The 13,303-nt window shown below is 44.0% G+C and overlaps 1 protein-coding gene across 2 annotated transcripts in view; it reads left to right on the forward strand.

Annotated features, from left to right (window-relative positions):
- Nucleotides 1-1,195: 1,195 nt before the first annotated feature.
- si:dkeyp-9d4.3 (caskin-1) overlaps nucleotides 1,196-13,303 on the forward strand; it is a 31,898-nt gene continuing 19,790 nt past the window's right edge. For both annotated transcript variants that reach the window (XM_053417712.1, XM_053417713.1), the window contains exons 1-3: nucleotides 1,196-1,314; nucleotides 8,216-8,267; nucleotides 10,126-10,223. In XM_053417712.1, coding sequence (XP_053273687.1) covers nucleotides 1,221-1,314; nucleotides 8,216-8,267; nucleotides 10,126-10,223 — 244 coding nt within the window. In that variant the 5' untranslated portion in view covers nucleotides 1,196-1,220. The remainder of the gene's footprint in view (nucleotides 1,315-8,215; nucleotides 8,268-10,125; nucleotides 10,224-13,303) is intronic.

A 13,303-nucleotide genomic window follows, 5' to 3' on the forward strand; every position in this document is an offset into this window, starting at 1 on the left:
CTCTGTCTTATTAACCTTAAAGATGTTGAAGTAAACGTATCAACACGTAGACACACAGTCAGTTTTAAGTGAGAGAGATAGAGCTATATGAAAATATATAGATTCAAAATTTTATATTCTTACATATAGAAACATAAATATGAAAAAAAAACAAGGTTTCGAAAGAGATTCAAATACATCAACACAAGCAGGAGAATAAATAATGTATTTAATATTATCTTCCAGTTTAGTGCACATATGAATAGATATAGATTAATAGAAGTGAATTAAACCATTATAAGACAAGATAAGAATATTGAACCTCCAACTTGTTCGAGCAGCAGACGAGTCAGAATGAAGCAGAGACGAGAATCAAAAGGACAAATGAATAAATGAATAAAATACAAATACAGAATATGTACTTGTATACACCTTATAGGCAAATATTTGAATACTCTGCAGTCCCATGTGTCCCTCCACTGTCCCGTGCTGTAAGTACAACCCCCCCCCCCCCCCCCCCCCTTCACGCGACATGATGACCATGTCAAACGACCTCTCCAGAACGCGCGCACGACACGCGCACCGGGATTACAACAGCTGGAGTGCGCGAGCAGCTCGTGTTTATGTGATGTCATCTTGTGTGACAGTGAGCGTGCGTGTGTGACCGTGCACGTACAAGTGTATGTGTGTGTGTTTGAGCGTGAACGTTCAAGCTTGTGTGCTTGTGTTTGTGTGTGACTGTGACTGTGTGTGTGTGCGTGCACGCGCTCTGGAGCTGGCGCGAGCTGGTCCGCGGCGGCAGTCTGAGCGCTCGTGAGATTTCAGATTTGACCCAACATGTAGGAGGGCGCTCGAGCTCCATCCTTCTCTCTCCTCTTCTCGCGCACGGAGCGGAACGGAACGCACGTAGGACCCGGTGAAACCGTCACGCGGATCGGATCCGTGGAATCTGCTCCACAGCATCATCCCGGCAGGGCGCGAGGAGCGGTCGCTGGTCGGTGCGGCACCGGGCGGAGGGACACAGAGGCGGGACGCCGTGCGCTGGACCTCCTGGCCGAATCGGAGCATCCCCCCTCGGTCCCCCGGGCAGCAGCATCCCGTCCCCTCCGCACCTCAGCTCCAGCGGGAGGCCCGGCCCCGGAGCGGCGGCAGGATGTAGCAGCGGATTAACGGAGGAGAGAGGGTCGCTCAGAGGAAGAGAGCGGGACCAGGGAGCGGGACTGCGGCGGGACGGAGGGGACATGGGGAAGGACCAGGAGCTGCTCCAGGCCGTGAAGACCGAGGACTTGCTGACAGCTCAGCGGCTCCTACAGAGACCACGGCCGGGGAAAGCCAGTCAGTATATGTCCATCCTCCTGACACACACACACACACACACACACACACACACACACACACACACACACACACACACACACACACACACACTCATGATGTGCAGGAGTGCAGGCACGCACACGCGCACACACACACGTTACCAGGTCAGGACAGTGCAGCTTAAACCTGATGTGATGCCATTCAGCCTAAATGGTGCACTGCATGTGTCTCCATCTCTCTCTCCTCCTCCCTCTCTCTCTCTGAACTGTATCTACATATCTCTACGTGCTGACGCCTTTTCATCAACATCTGAACGGTTAATAAGACAGAGACAATTTGACGACAGGGAAAGTGCGTGTGTGCGCGTGTTTGTTTGTGTGCTATGACGTTGAGAGTGTGATAGTGATGACGTTGCACGTGTGTGAGAGCAGTCAGCAAAATGTAATTGGAAATTAGGAATGCTTGTCACCCCATTTCCCACAATTCACCGCAGTTGTGTGGAGCCCAAGTGTGCGGGGATGCACAGGGCGAGCACGCCAGGGAGGATGTGTGTATTAGTGAGTGTGTGTTTGAGTTGTGTGTGTGTGGGAGAGAGAGAGAGAGAGAGAGAGAGAGATGGGTGGAAGGTCCTACCCTGCTCTCGGGACAGGGGGATTATTGGTGTGTGAAGAAGCCAGATGTTGGTGGTAATAATGTGATGACTGTCTGCCGGTGCACACGCGTGCACATGCGTGGCGGCGCTCGAGCTTGTGCACGTGCACGTGTGTTTGACGTGGAGTCAGCTGGGACTTGAGGTGATAATTAGATTTCAATTACAGCCTAGAAACCGCTCTCCTCCTCCTCCATTTCACCACAAGGCCTCCTCTCCTCTCATCCTCTGTCTCTACCTCCTCCTCTCCTCTTGTTCTCGTCCTCTCTCCCTTCTTTCTGTTTACACTCCTCTCCTCCTCTTCGATCACATCCCCTTTCTTTTCCTCCAGTTTCCTCTCCTTACTTCCTATATGCCCTCCTCCCTAATACGATTCACACTCTCCTCTCCTCTCCCCATCTCCTTACCTCATTTGCACCTCCCCTCTCACCTCTGCAGCTCTCCTCCTCCTCTTCCTCTCTCAAGCTATAAAGTCTCTCCATCCTCTCCTCTCGTGTTTGTCTCTGAACATTCCAGCAGTGCCATGGAAAAGAAAAATGCTTCTCCTCAAATGCCAGAACAGATCAGCTCTGAGCGCTCAGTCCACTGCACACTGACAAAAGAGAAAAGGGGGAGGGGGGGGGGGGGGGGGTGGAGGGCCAGGGTGAGGATGAGGGAGACGAGGGTGAGGAACGAGAGAGAGAGGAGCGCAGGACAGGAGGGGGGGGGGGGGGGGGACACACTGAGATATGGGTGTGGGAAGATAAAGAGACAGGAAGTGATGGGGAGAGGTTAAAGGGTGAGTTAGAGAAAGTGTGTGTGTGTGTGTGTGTGCTTGTGTGTGTGTGTGTGTGTGTGTGTATCCAGGTACGTGTTGGAATATTTAAGCAGGAAGCCAGGTTTCTCTGCTGGATAAACGCTGTCTACACACACTGACACATACACACACACACATACACACAAACAGACACACACACACACAAGTCGCAGGAGAGCATGCACAGAAATACACTTGACACATGAGGTGTTAGTCATGTGGCGGCTGCCTGGGTTTGTATTCCTAACAGTATTTTAATGGAGCTGGAGCAGCAGTGTAGCAGGTGACGGGGAGGTCTTGTAGTTGTTTAGTCGCTTTGAACAAAATGTCACAATTCAATGAAAAACATTAACGGGACTGAAGTGGTTGACAGGCAGACGTAACACACAAACCACAGAGGCTTTATCGATGGTTAAATTGTTTACTGATGCCAAACAGATCAGGTTAGAGATATAACAACAATTCATGTGTTATATATTAGAAATCCACAGGTAATAGAACGTTTCATCAACGCCTTTTAATAGCGTCACATCTGCTTTAACTTCTGTGTTGAGCAACGCTTGATGAAGGAAAAGCACGGCTGTTTGTATTGGTCACTTGTTGTTTGTCACTTGTAATGGCTCACGGTTATTCAATGCGGTTTGCTGCATTTTTAATATCTTTATCTGTGACCATGATTTACGACTGAGTTGCGTCAGCTAGATTTTCATCAGATGTTCTGCGGCAATGGTGATAAAGACAGCAACTCCCATGATCCCACGCTGCGCCACAGCATCTTGTTGTTGTTTTGATTGAGAAGTTACATATTGTATTATATTATATTACAAGAGTCCATCTGTCCCCTTAAAGTCAATCAAGCTGCAACAAATTTCATAAGCTCATAAATGTGCCAGATTGCTTTCATCAAGATGCATGAATTCCCTGGGGAATGTGTGATGATGTTAAAAAAAAAACACATTATCAATGATAAAGTAAGTGAACAAAAAATTCAATTTTTTCCCAAATCATTGTAAAAACCTGAGGATTCCTTTAGGCCCATGTTCCGTCCAAACAAACAAACGATCTAATCTAAAGGGGCACAATCCAAACCTCCTCGGTGGAGGTGATAACTCCTGGGTTGCCAGATTCAACATGACATTTCACTAACACATAAATTCATCACCGAAACCATTAAATTTGAACTTACAAAAGTAAGGAAGTCAATGACAAAGGGCACCATGTTCTTCACTCTCAGTCGTGTGTGTAATGGCTCTCTCAAGCTGTCAGCAAATGTTAATCAGCGCCCCATAAATGTTGAAAAATTATTGATAAATGGTCCCGACAACAATCCATCAAATCTGGGAATACGCTGGTAATAAAAGATTTCCCAAAGGGTCAAACAGGAGCCATGGAGGAAAACCACAGGGACATGCTGGAGCAGGATTTCCCCCACAACCTGGCAACCCAACATGTTTTTTCATTTATGACTTATAACTAATATATGAAGCATTAATAAACAACATATGAATTTATAAATAAAGCCATTGGTTATTAAATATGCCAGTTTGCTATCTAATACCGGTCTGTCACGTGACTCACATCTGTGTAACTGCTGAACGTTTCCCTGATATCTTCTGGAAGGGCTTTATGGGAGAAGACAAATTTAAGAGTCAGTTCCTTCAGATCTTTTCCGGAATTTCTTCTGCCAGTAGTAAAATTTCACACTGAGCCCGTGTGAGAAAACAGCAGGACCATTCACAGCGAGTGAGTGGGCGTGTTGAAGACACTTTCCTACAGTGATGGATTTATAACTGACAAAAATATATATATACAAATACGCCACCGTGAAGATGAGATTCGAGAGCTTTTGGTGAAGAGGGTCAATACCAGGGTCGAGGGCGACTGTGGCTGAGGGATAGAGTGGTTGTCCTCCCACCTGAAGATCGGCGGTTCGATCCCCAGTCTGACCCATCTGCATGCCGAAGTGTCCTTGGGCAAGATGCTGAACCCCGAATGGCCCCCCCATAGAATAACAAAGTGCTGCGAAAAGATGCACTGTATGAATGTGTGTGTGAATGTAAAACTGTACTGTAAAGCGCTTTGAGTGGTCATCAAGACTAGAAAAGCTCTATATAAATACAAAACTAAAACCAAAACCATCAAAACCACTGTGCTTTCATCAGTGGGATTTATACATCGTCTCCTGCTGCCTCCCAGGCGCCGCCCTCGCCTTGATGTTGTGGACATTCAGCCGTTGTTTGTATTATTTCTGACCTGCAGGTAAACTCTGTGGCCAAGTCTCCAGATCTCACCCGCAGGTGGTGTCTGAAAAAAACGGATTGAGACACTTCACACAGACGCCATTAGAAACCAGTGCCTGTTTAAAAAAAAAGAAAGGGGACATTGCTAAACCATTTGGTAATGGTTTCCTTATCTTAAGCTCTGTTGAAAGAGGAACTCTTTATCTTGGAGAATGTGTTTTAATCGTAATTGCATCTCTTTTATGTTGCAACCAAGTGAAATGGGCACTAAGTGTTTTACACAATGCTTCAGTCCGTCGACGCTCAGAGACGAGCAGCAGCCGCCTCAGCGCGTCGTCAGGACTGGAACGAGATGGAAGGCAATGAAGGTGTCCATCAGATAAATGACATATTCATTACAGTATGTACACTGGTGAGGGATCATCAGCTGCTGCCTGAGTTCTGCTTTCACCAGCTTCCAGAAGACTTCCATGACGTAGACAAACATGTCATCGTTCACACCTGTAGTGGGACTCTCCTTTCCAGTTCCCACTTCTGAGTTAACGTCTGTGTAAAGCTTCATGAGGTTCACTGTGAGAAAATGAAAAGTCACAGTCACCACTGACGAAAGCATTAACATTAGTGTACCAGCAGTTTAATTACTAAATTTTCATTACCACAAATTAATAGAAGTTCAGAAGACCACATTATATTGAGAATGTTCCCGTCTTCACAACCACACAAAGCACTTTACACCACAAATCACATCGCACTTCATTCAGTCTTACTCCAGAACACTTAGGCCTGCGGAACGGAGGAGCCGGGGGATCGCACCTCTTACCTTCTGGTTTGTTTACGACCCGCTCTACCACAGCCACAGCTTTATACCTTTCCTTGACTATTAGCGTACTGTGACCCTGAGTAACTTCAACAACATATCTGTATTCGTCTGAAAACAGGAGAAAGAACTGTGAGAACATATGGTGCATTTTTTTCCATTCCACACGTTTCCCTGAAACTCTAAATGCAGGTTGACAGGCAAAGTCGGAGGTGATGGGAACTGGACCTAAGAACCTGTCTGGTAATGAGAATCCTTGAAAAATCCCCCGTCTCACCTCCCGTGAGATCTGTGAATCCTCTGTTCCACTCGAGGCTGCTTCGTCAGCCTGTAGCTAACAGCCAGAAGCTAACAGCCTGTTTTTAATTCTCCCTGATATCAAGTTTGAAAGGTTTCAAATCGAAGGTGAATGAAGAGATTTCGTGTCCAAACTATTTTTTTAAACAGATAAAACACGAGGGAAATTGTTTTTCACTGCTAAGTGATTGACAGTCTGTGAGAATGGCACATTTGGGAGTTTCCATGGCAACATGGGCTCAGTTGCAGTATTATGCCTAAAATTATTTAAAAAAAAATACAAACCCCATCACATAAACATTATGGTAATGCTTCAAACAGGTCTTTTCAGAGGGAAAATAGATGAATCTGAAATTGTAAGCAACACATTGAGGCAGTGATACAATCAGTGCTTAGTATGAATGAAATAAACACAAGTTTTAAATGTGAAAATCTGTTCTGACATGAATCACTGTGACTCGCCCCAGAAGAAAGGATGAATCGTCTAAGAGCAGAGTGAGCTGGTTTCTGTCAGCTGCCTCCCTCAGCTCGGATTTCATTAAATATACATATCACGGTTTTGGGTCAGAAGGGGAGCATTATTAAATAATGTCTCACTCCTGCTTTCTCGTAGTAAAAGGAGGATCGTCTAAAAGGAAACAGTGGAATAATTGTGGGTGTTGGTTTTTGTCATGTGTGCAGGTTTGGTGTCATGTGGCTCGGTGACAGTCTGATGCCGACACACATATCAGTGCTTACAGATTCATCCGCCGGGGGAGGGACGGATGGTTCTTATTTTTTTTAATCCAAGACAGATAGGGGGGGGACCTACACGTCCACACAGACACGCACACACGCAGCGGAACCATGTCTGAGTGTAAACAGAAACGAGCCGAACGACCAATCAGCGCCCTCTCTTTAGCAAATTACAGGGGGAAATTAGAGTGTGAGAGATGGATGAAGGGATGACGTGTAGAGAGATGCTGCAGAGAGAAAGAGGAGCTTTTCCCCAGATTACAGGACAGCTACAGATTACGGCCTCTGGATTATGAGGGTTTGACCATAAAAAAAAAAAAACTGGCGGAAGAGAGACAAACAAGCCGGTTTCTCTGTGTCCTTTTCCGACTGCGTGTGTTGTAATGTGTTGTTGTGCACGTTCTGCTGCCTGTTGTCTGGCGTCTTCATCTTTCTGACGCCTCAGTCAAAGATCAAGGTTATCACATGCAAATACAGGCACGTTTGCATAATCATAGACATATATATATATATATAAATATATATATCCAAACAAGGTATAAATATACACAATGTATGACAGAGATCAAACGGTTCAATGGATAATTGATTCATTGATAAATTAAAAAATGTATCTGATATTAAACCAATTGTTGAAGTGATTTTTATGCACAAAGATACTTGGATGACTGAGTTCAAATGAGAATTTTAATACAGAATGCCTCATGAATCCTAATAATTATAATAATCGGAAATTTGAAAACTTAGTGGTTGAGGCAGATGTAAAGAAAAGAGCAAGAAAGTCCACAAGACCCCAAGAAATTCTAAAGCTTCTATTTTATTCAGAGTTAGTCGACAAGATTAATACTGTTTGATTATATGCATCTGAAATTCTACTTTAAAATAAGTAGTTTCACGTCAACCTCCTTAATCTCTTAAACATACTGATGACTGTTTTAATAAGGGAATCAAACAACTGTTAAATCAAAGTCATTCATGTTTTTGCTGTTCATGCAGGTTTGTTTACAGGAGTAAATCTCAATTAAGCATCAAATGATTTTCAGATTTCTCCTATGCAACTCTAATATTTCCTCTGCGGCTGTTATCTCAAATGTTCTTCTCCTGTTGAGTTTGCCTGGAAGATTTTTCTTTGTCTCCTTTACCTTGTCACTTCGTCTTGACCTTTTTTTGTTGTTGTGGTGAAGAAACGGTTTGAAGGCAGCGGGTGGCTCAGGAGCGCTCACAGGTGTAAAAGCATAGCTGTCAAACCCCCCGTGCAGGAAGTGAAAGTACAAGGACAGAATACATTAATCACTGAATTCTGATGAGGTTTAAATTTGGATTGGAAGCAGTTTAGTGAGTCCCCCTTAATCCTCTCACTCTCTGTTTCCTTCTCTCTGTTTCAGAGCTCCTTGGAGCAGCAAAGAGGGTGAATGTCAACATCCAGGATGCAGACGGGTGAGGGAGCAGCACACGCTTCATGTTCTCCTGCCGTCAATCCACATCCTTTTACTCTGCTCCTTTTGTGGCTTATTTTTTTTCCACTGCATCCTCTTTCAAATCATTCTGTCTGACAGAGTTATTGTTTTTACTAATTCGATTACACATGTTTGCATTGTTATTGCGGTGAGACTGAACACGAGGTCCGTTTTAGATTGTATTATTCATTATGAGGATGTAAGGGCTGCATTATTTAGTCAAATGCATTTCTGATAAATTCTGCTAAATAAGTGATTATAAAGCTTTTATGAGGTCCATTCTTTTAGCAGTACAATGTCATTTGCAAAGTTATTTAAGTTATATTCATGTTCAATTAGAGCTGGGCAATGAAACATTATCAATCATCATCATAGTATAATTTTCATCAATAGCAATATAGCAAAGGTTAAAAATACATCAAAATATAAAAATGATCCACTTCAGATTTATAAAATATTTAGCTGATTATGAAGTGTCGTCATGTTTATAAAGTTTAAAACTAAATCCTTCACTTAGGAATAAAAATTGGTCTTTTAACTTAGAAAAAAATTGAAACGTGACATTTATTGTGATAATTATCAGTATGAACCGATAAGAACATTTTATTGTGATATCATATTTGGCTAGATCGCTCGACCTTGGACGTCTTGGCCCATGTGGTCCGGACATTTGTGTGTTCGTGACACACTCTGATTAACACAGCAGCTGGATCCTTAAGCTAATATTGCATTAGACTTGCTCCAATTTGATGATGGAGTTTTGTGGGACACAATGTTAAAGGCAGTGGTTCCCAAACTGAATGATGTAGGAAACGAATCACTGATAAATATATTTTTATTCTCAGCCTCTAAAGAAATCCTTTAAATAAAACCGGAGACTGAAAAGAAATGGGTTGGTCTGTGTTATCAAGGGACAGATCACATCCACTGTCGTCCACCTGAGGTGAGATAAGGTCACGAGTAGACGCCAACTCATTTCAAAGGATTACGAGTAACAGTCGGTTTGGGATCCACCGGTGTAGAAAACCCCCGTCCCTCCAACAGAGATGTTAGATTTAATCCACGAGACAGGAAACGTCCTCAAAACTAGCCAAACTCCAATTAATCCAGGAGATTTCTTTTCCCTGCAGCCGAGCCACGTTTTTGATCGTCAGTCTGACAGGGACGGGCTGGAAGAAATCTCTGTTTACGCTCAATAAACCGAATCTACCATATCACAATACACATCATCCGCTGCTTAAACGGGTCTTTGAAACATGAAGCCAGCCGAGGAGCTCCGAATCCACGGACTTACTACCTTAGAGCAAAGCCAACATTTCTCAGCTTTTAATTTGCTCAGAACTGTTTCCTGCATTAACTCTGAATGGACTACTATGGATTCTGGCTATTTTTAGACTCCGCCATTGGTTGAGCCCTTTTCTGTGTGCACATGCTTGGTTTGCGATGATGCTGCGTTCGGCTCCATCAGATTACAAAGATCATTTTATTATGTTGATTGGAATCAGATAATTGGACCCAACTCTTTGTGTAATGACTGTTGATTCGTTGATTTGACTCCGGGGCCTGGCCCTCAATATTCACAAGGGATCCATTAGACACACACACACGCTCACACTCACACTCACACACACAGGCGCGCTGTGAGTACGCTCAGCTCGGGGGTAGAGAGATTGCTTATTAATGGAAGTAGGTCATTTGCCCCCTCCCGTCGCTCAAACAGAGCGGAGGGGCGGAGCTGCTGTATACGCTGAAGATTATTTCAGCAAAGTTATCCACTGGTTTTACACCACATTTATGAATATGTGTATTTTTAATGCATAATCTGTGTCTGTGTGAAGGTTGTCGCCGATTCACCATGCTGCTCTGAGCGGCAACAAGGAGCTGATCTCCCTGCTGCTGGAGGCCCAGGCTGCAGTGGATATTAAAGACAATAAAGGTAAAGACACACATTTGTCAGTGTCCTCACAATTCATGATGTTACTGTGAAACAGGCACAGACACACAAGACGGGCTGGACCACAGAGCAATCATAAAAAAAACAGCCACACAAATACATCTGGTTTTCCCCTGCGTGACCAATAATACCCTCTTATGTAACAAAAGGTGAGCTTGCTCGGAAATGCAATGAAAACAAATCTGGGTAGTGTGCAGTGTTTATGAGAGGTGACAGATTTGTGTGCACAGCAAACAATAGACAATAGAGGGGGCTGCAGGAAGGAGAGCCAGGTGGAAGTGGAGCAGCCCTGATTTCCCCTTTTCTCACAGGAAAATAAACCCAGTTCCACACTGGCAGAATCCAGAGTAGCAAATCTCAGGGCAGATGGGAGATGTAATCCCAGCAGGATGTGGTGCTGCATCTCTCTAGTCTCCCAGTCAGTCGTGCCCAGTATGTCTCTAAATATAGGCTCACACCTGGCAGGCATCCTGAGCAGCGGGTCCTGTCGTGATGTGGGAACCTCCAATGGTTTCAGGAGCTGACTGAAGGTCGTGGTTGAGCACTGGAAGAACTTCAATGCTGCTATAATCAACACGTCTATATTAACAAAGGATCAAATGACTGTTCATGAACGGATATTTTATTTTACTTATTTTTTTATAAGTCCCCATCGGGATGAGAACACAAAACCACTACAAACAAGCATGCCGGGCCAGTAGGTCGCGATAAAATGGCTAAATGTTTGTGGTGCATTATTACACCAAGCAGCAATGGGCATGCACAAAGTAAGATGTGACACGTGTTTCCGAAATATTCAGTTCTACAAACATACATTTTTAAAATCTGCATTGTAAAAATTGTAGATTTAGGTCAACATATCCTCATTTGTGTTGAAAGGACCTCCGATTAAACCTAAGAGAAACATGAGACACATGAAAAGAAAATTAAATTGGATTTTAACCTTCTCTGTGACAAAGTGGATGAGAACACAACAATTGGCCTTTTTAGTCAGAGGACATACTATCCCTATACTATACTATATACTATACTATACTATAATAAGCAAATCAAACCAGAAAAGTATAGTTAAGTTTAGTTCAGGTTTGCAAGTTCAATCTTTCATTAATCCCTTTTTCTTTTGAATTCACCTTTGCACCATTTGTTAAAGGAGGAAACTGCCCAACACTTCCTGTATCAGCAGTGGTGTCACTCTGTAGGAAGTGCTGGGAAGTGCTCTAGATTTATTAAATTATTTTTTGCTTAATTTGGTGTATAGAGTTTCAGTCAAGCTGCAAAATGTAAACTTGGGGACATGTGACGGCAGCACAGGCATGTTTCGCCTTCCTGTTTCCAGAGGGGGCGGGGCTAGCGAGGATGGTATGGTCTGGGTTGGCTCCTGCTGATGGAAGGAGCTATATAATGACACCTGCACCTGACACCTTGACAGTCTACCCCCTTCAAACACAATGCTGGGCAGTGCCTAACACACACAAAGTCAACAAGGAGTTGGTTGAATATTTAGAAGCTGCAGTCAAATCATTCCCTGGGAGCTGGTAGAGACCAAAACAGAGAATAAAGCGTGTGAATATTGGTCTTTCGTTAATCAGGTTGACAGAAACACGACCCTTAACACGAATGCCTCTTCGTATCAGCCGGATGTGTGAACTGGTAAATGTTACACATATCAACCGAAAGGTTATAAGCCTCATTATTGTGTTTAAAAGAAACTTGTCAGATGCGCGGCCAAAAACTGTGCACGTCCTGCAGGCCTGGACCTCAACATTCCCCAAAAAATCATAAACAGGAAACTCTGCAAAGGCTCATTATGTAAACTGGGAACACAGTTAAGGGAATTTCCAAAACCAGGCGAATCATTTGAGCTGCGAATATCAAGCTTCCATGGGAAATGCATTAGTTATCAGAGCCAAAATATCTAATATGACCAGATCATGATCCCATTGCTCTTCATTAATGTCCACGACCAGTGTTGCCTGCCAAATAAAACACTGATCCTGACATTCCCACGGCATTCCCACGGCATATGACTCACAATATCTCAACAACTGAAACTTCAGAACTCCAGGATGCCTTGTCTGAGCCAATCACCGAAACACTTTCTGGAAGCTCTTTTCATTTGCCCTCACATCCCCCTCATACACCCAGACTTGAGCTTCTGCAGCCCCTGCAGCAGCTGCGCCTCTCTCTTCTGCCAGTACCTCTTTTATGAGTCAGGACTTTCTCATGCCAACTGGACCTGGGGGTGGGGGGGGGCTTCTTTAGTCAGCTCGACAATGCGGCTCATCGCTGGTATCAGGACCGGGGGCCTTGGGTCGCCGCCACGAGAAGCACGCTCCCTCTTCATTGCAGCCACTGCGACAAAGTGCTTAACGTTTTGTGGTTTGTGGAGCTGGTGACGATGCTGCTGTGTGTGCTTGCATCTTGTTGCATTTCCTGCCTGGCTCCAGGATTGAGCCGTTCAGTCCCCTGCAACGTTCTCTTAGGTATAGTTAAGCCACTCATTGGGGTTTCCTTGTGTTTGCCCTTTCTCTGAGAGCGTTTTGTCTTGGACGTCTCGAGAGTATGATGTTTGCAACACTGTGTGCCCAGGGTCACGAAAGGTCACGAGCGTGTCAAACACAATAAGACAGGAGGGACACTGGGAGTCTGTGCCAAAATCTATTGCGGCAAAAAGACAAACATTACAGAGACGTCACAGCTAACCATTATCGTCATTATCAATTAAACTACTGATTGTTTTTAATTAAACATTTAGTTTATAGATTGTGACACAGTCGCAAAAATGTATATATGAACTTAACAGAGACAAGGATGACGTCCAAGAATGTCCAACCCACTGTCCAAAAGTCTAATACTGAAAAAAAACTTGTAAATTTAACACTAAAGCTTATATCTACTTGGGTCTTAAGTCTAAAAGTCTGTTTATACCTCTGTCTATACGTTTATTTTCAATTTCAAGGGCAGCAATTGGAGTTTAATTAGCTCTTCAGCTATAATTGGCTCACCAGAGAAATTTGTAATGAGAACAATGTGTGTGTGTGTGTGTGTGTGTGTGTGTGTGT

Source organism: Pleuronectes platessa, chromosome 3 (assembly GCF_947347685.1).
Source record: "Pleuronectes platessa chromosome 3, fPlePla1.1, whole genome shotgun sequence".
Lineage (NCBI taxonomy): Eukaryota > Metazoa > Chordata > Actinopteri > Pleuronectiformes > Pleuronectidae > Pleuronectes > Pleuronectes platessa.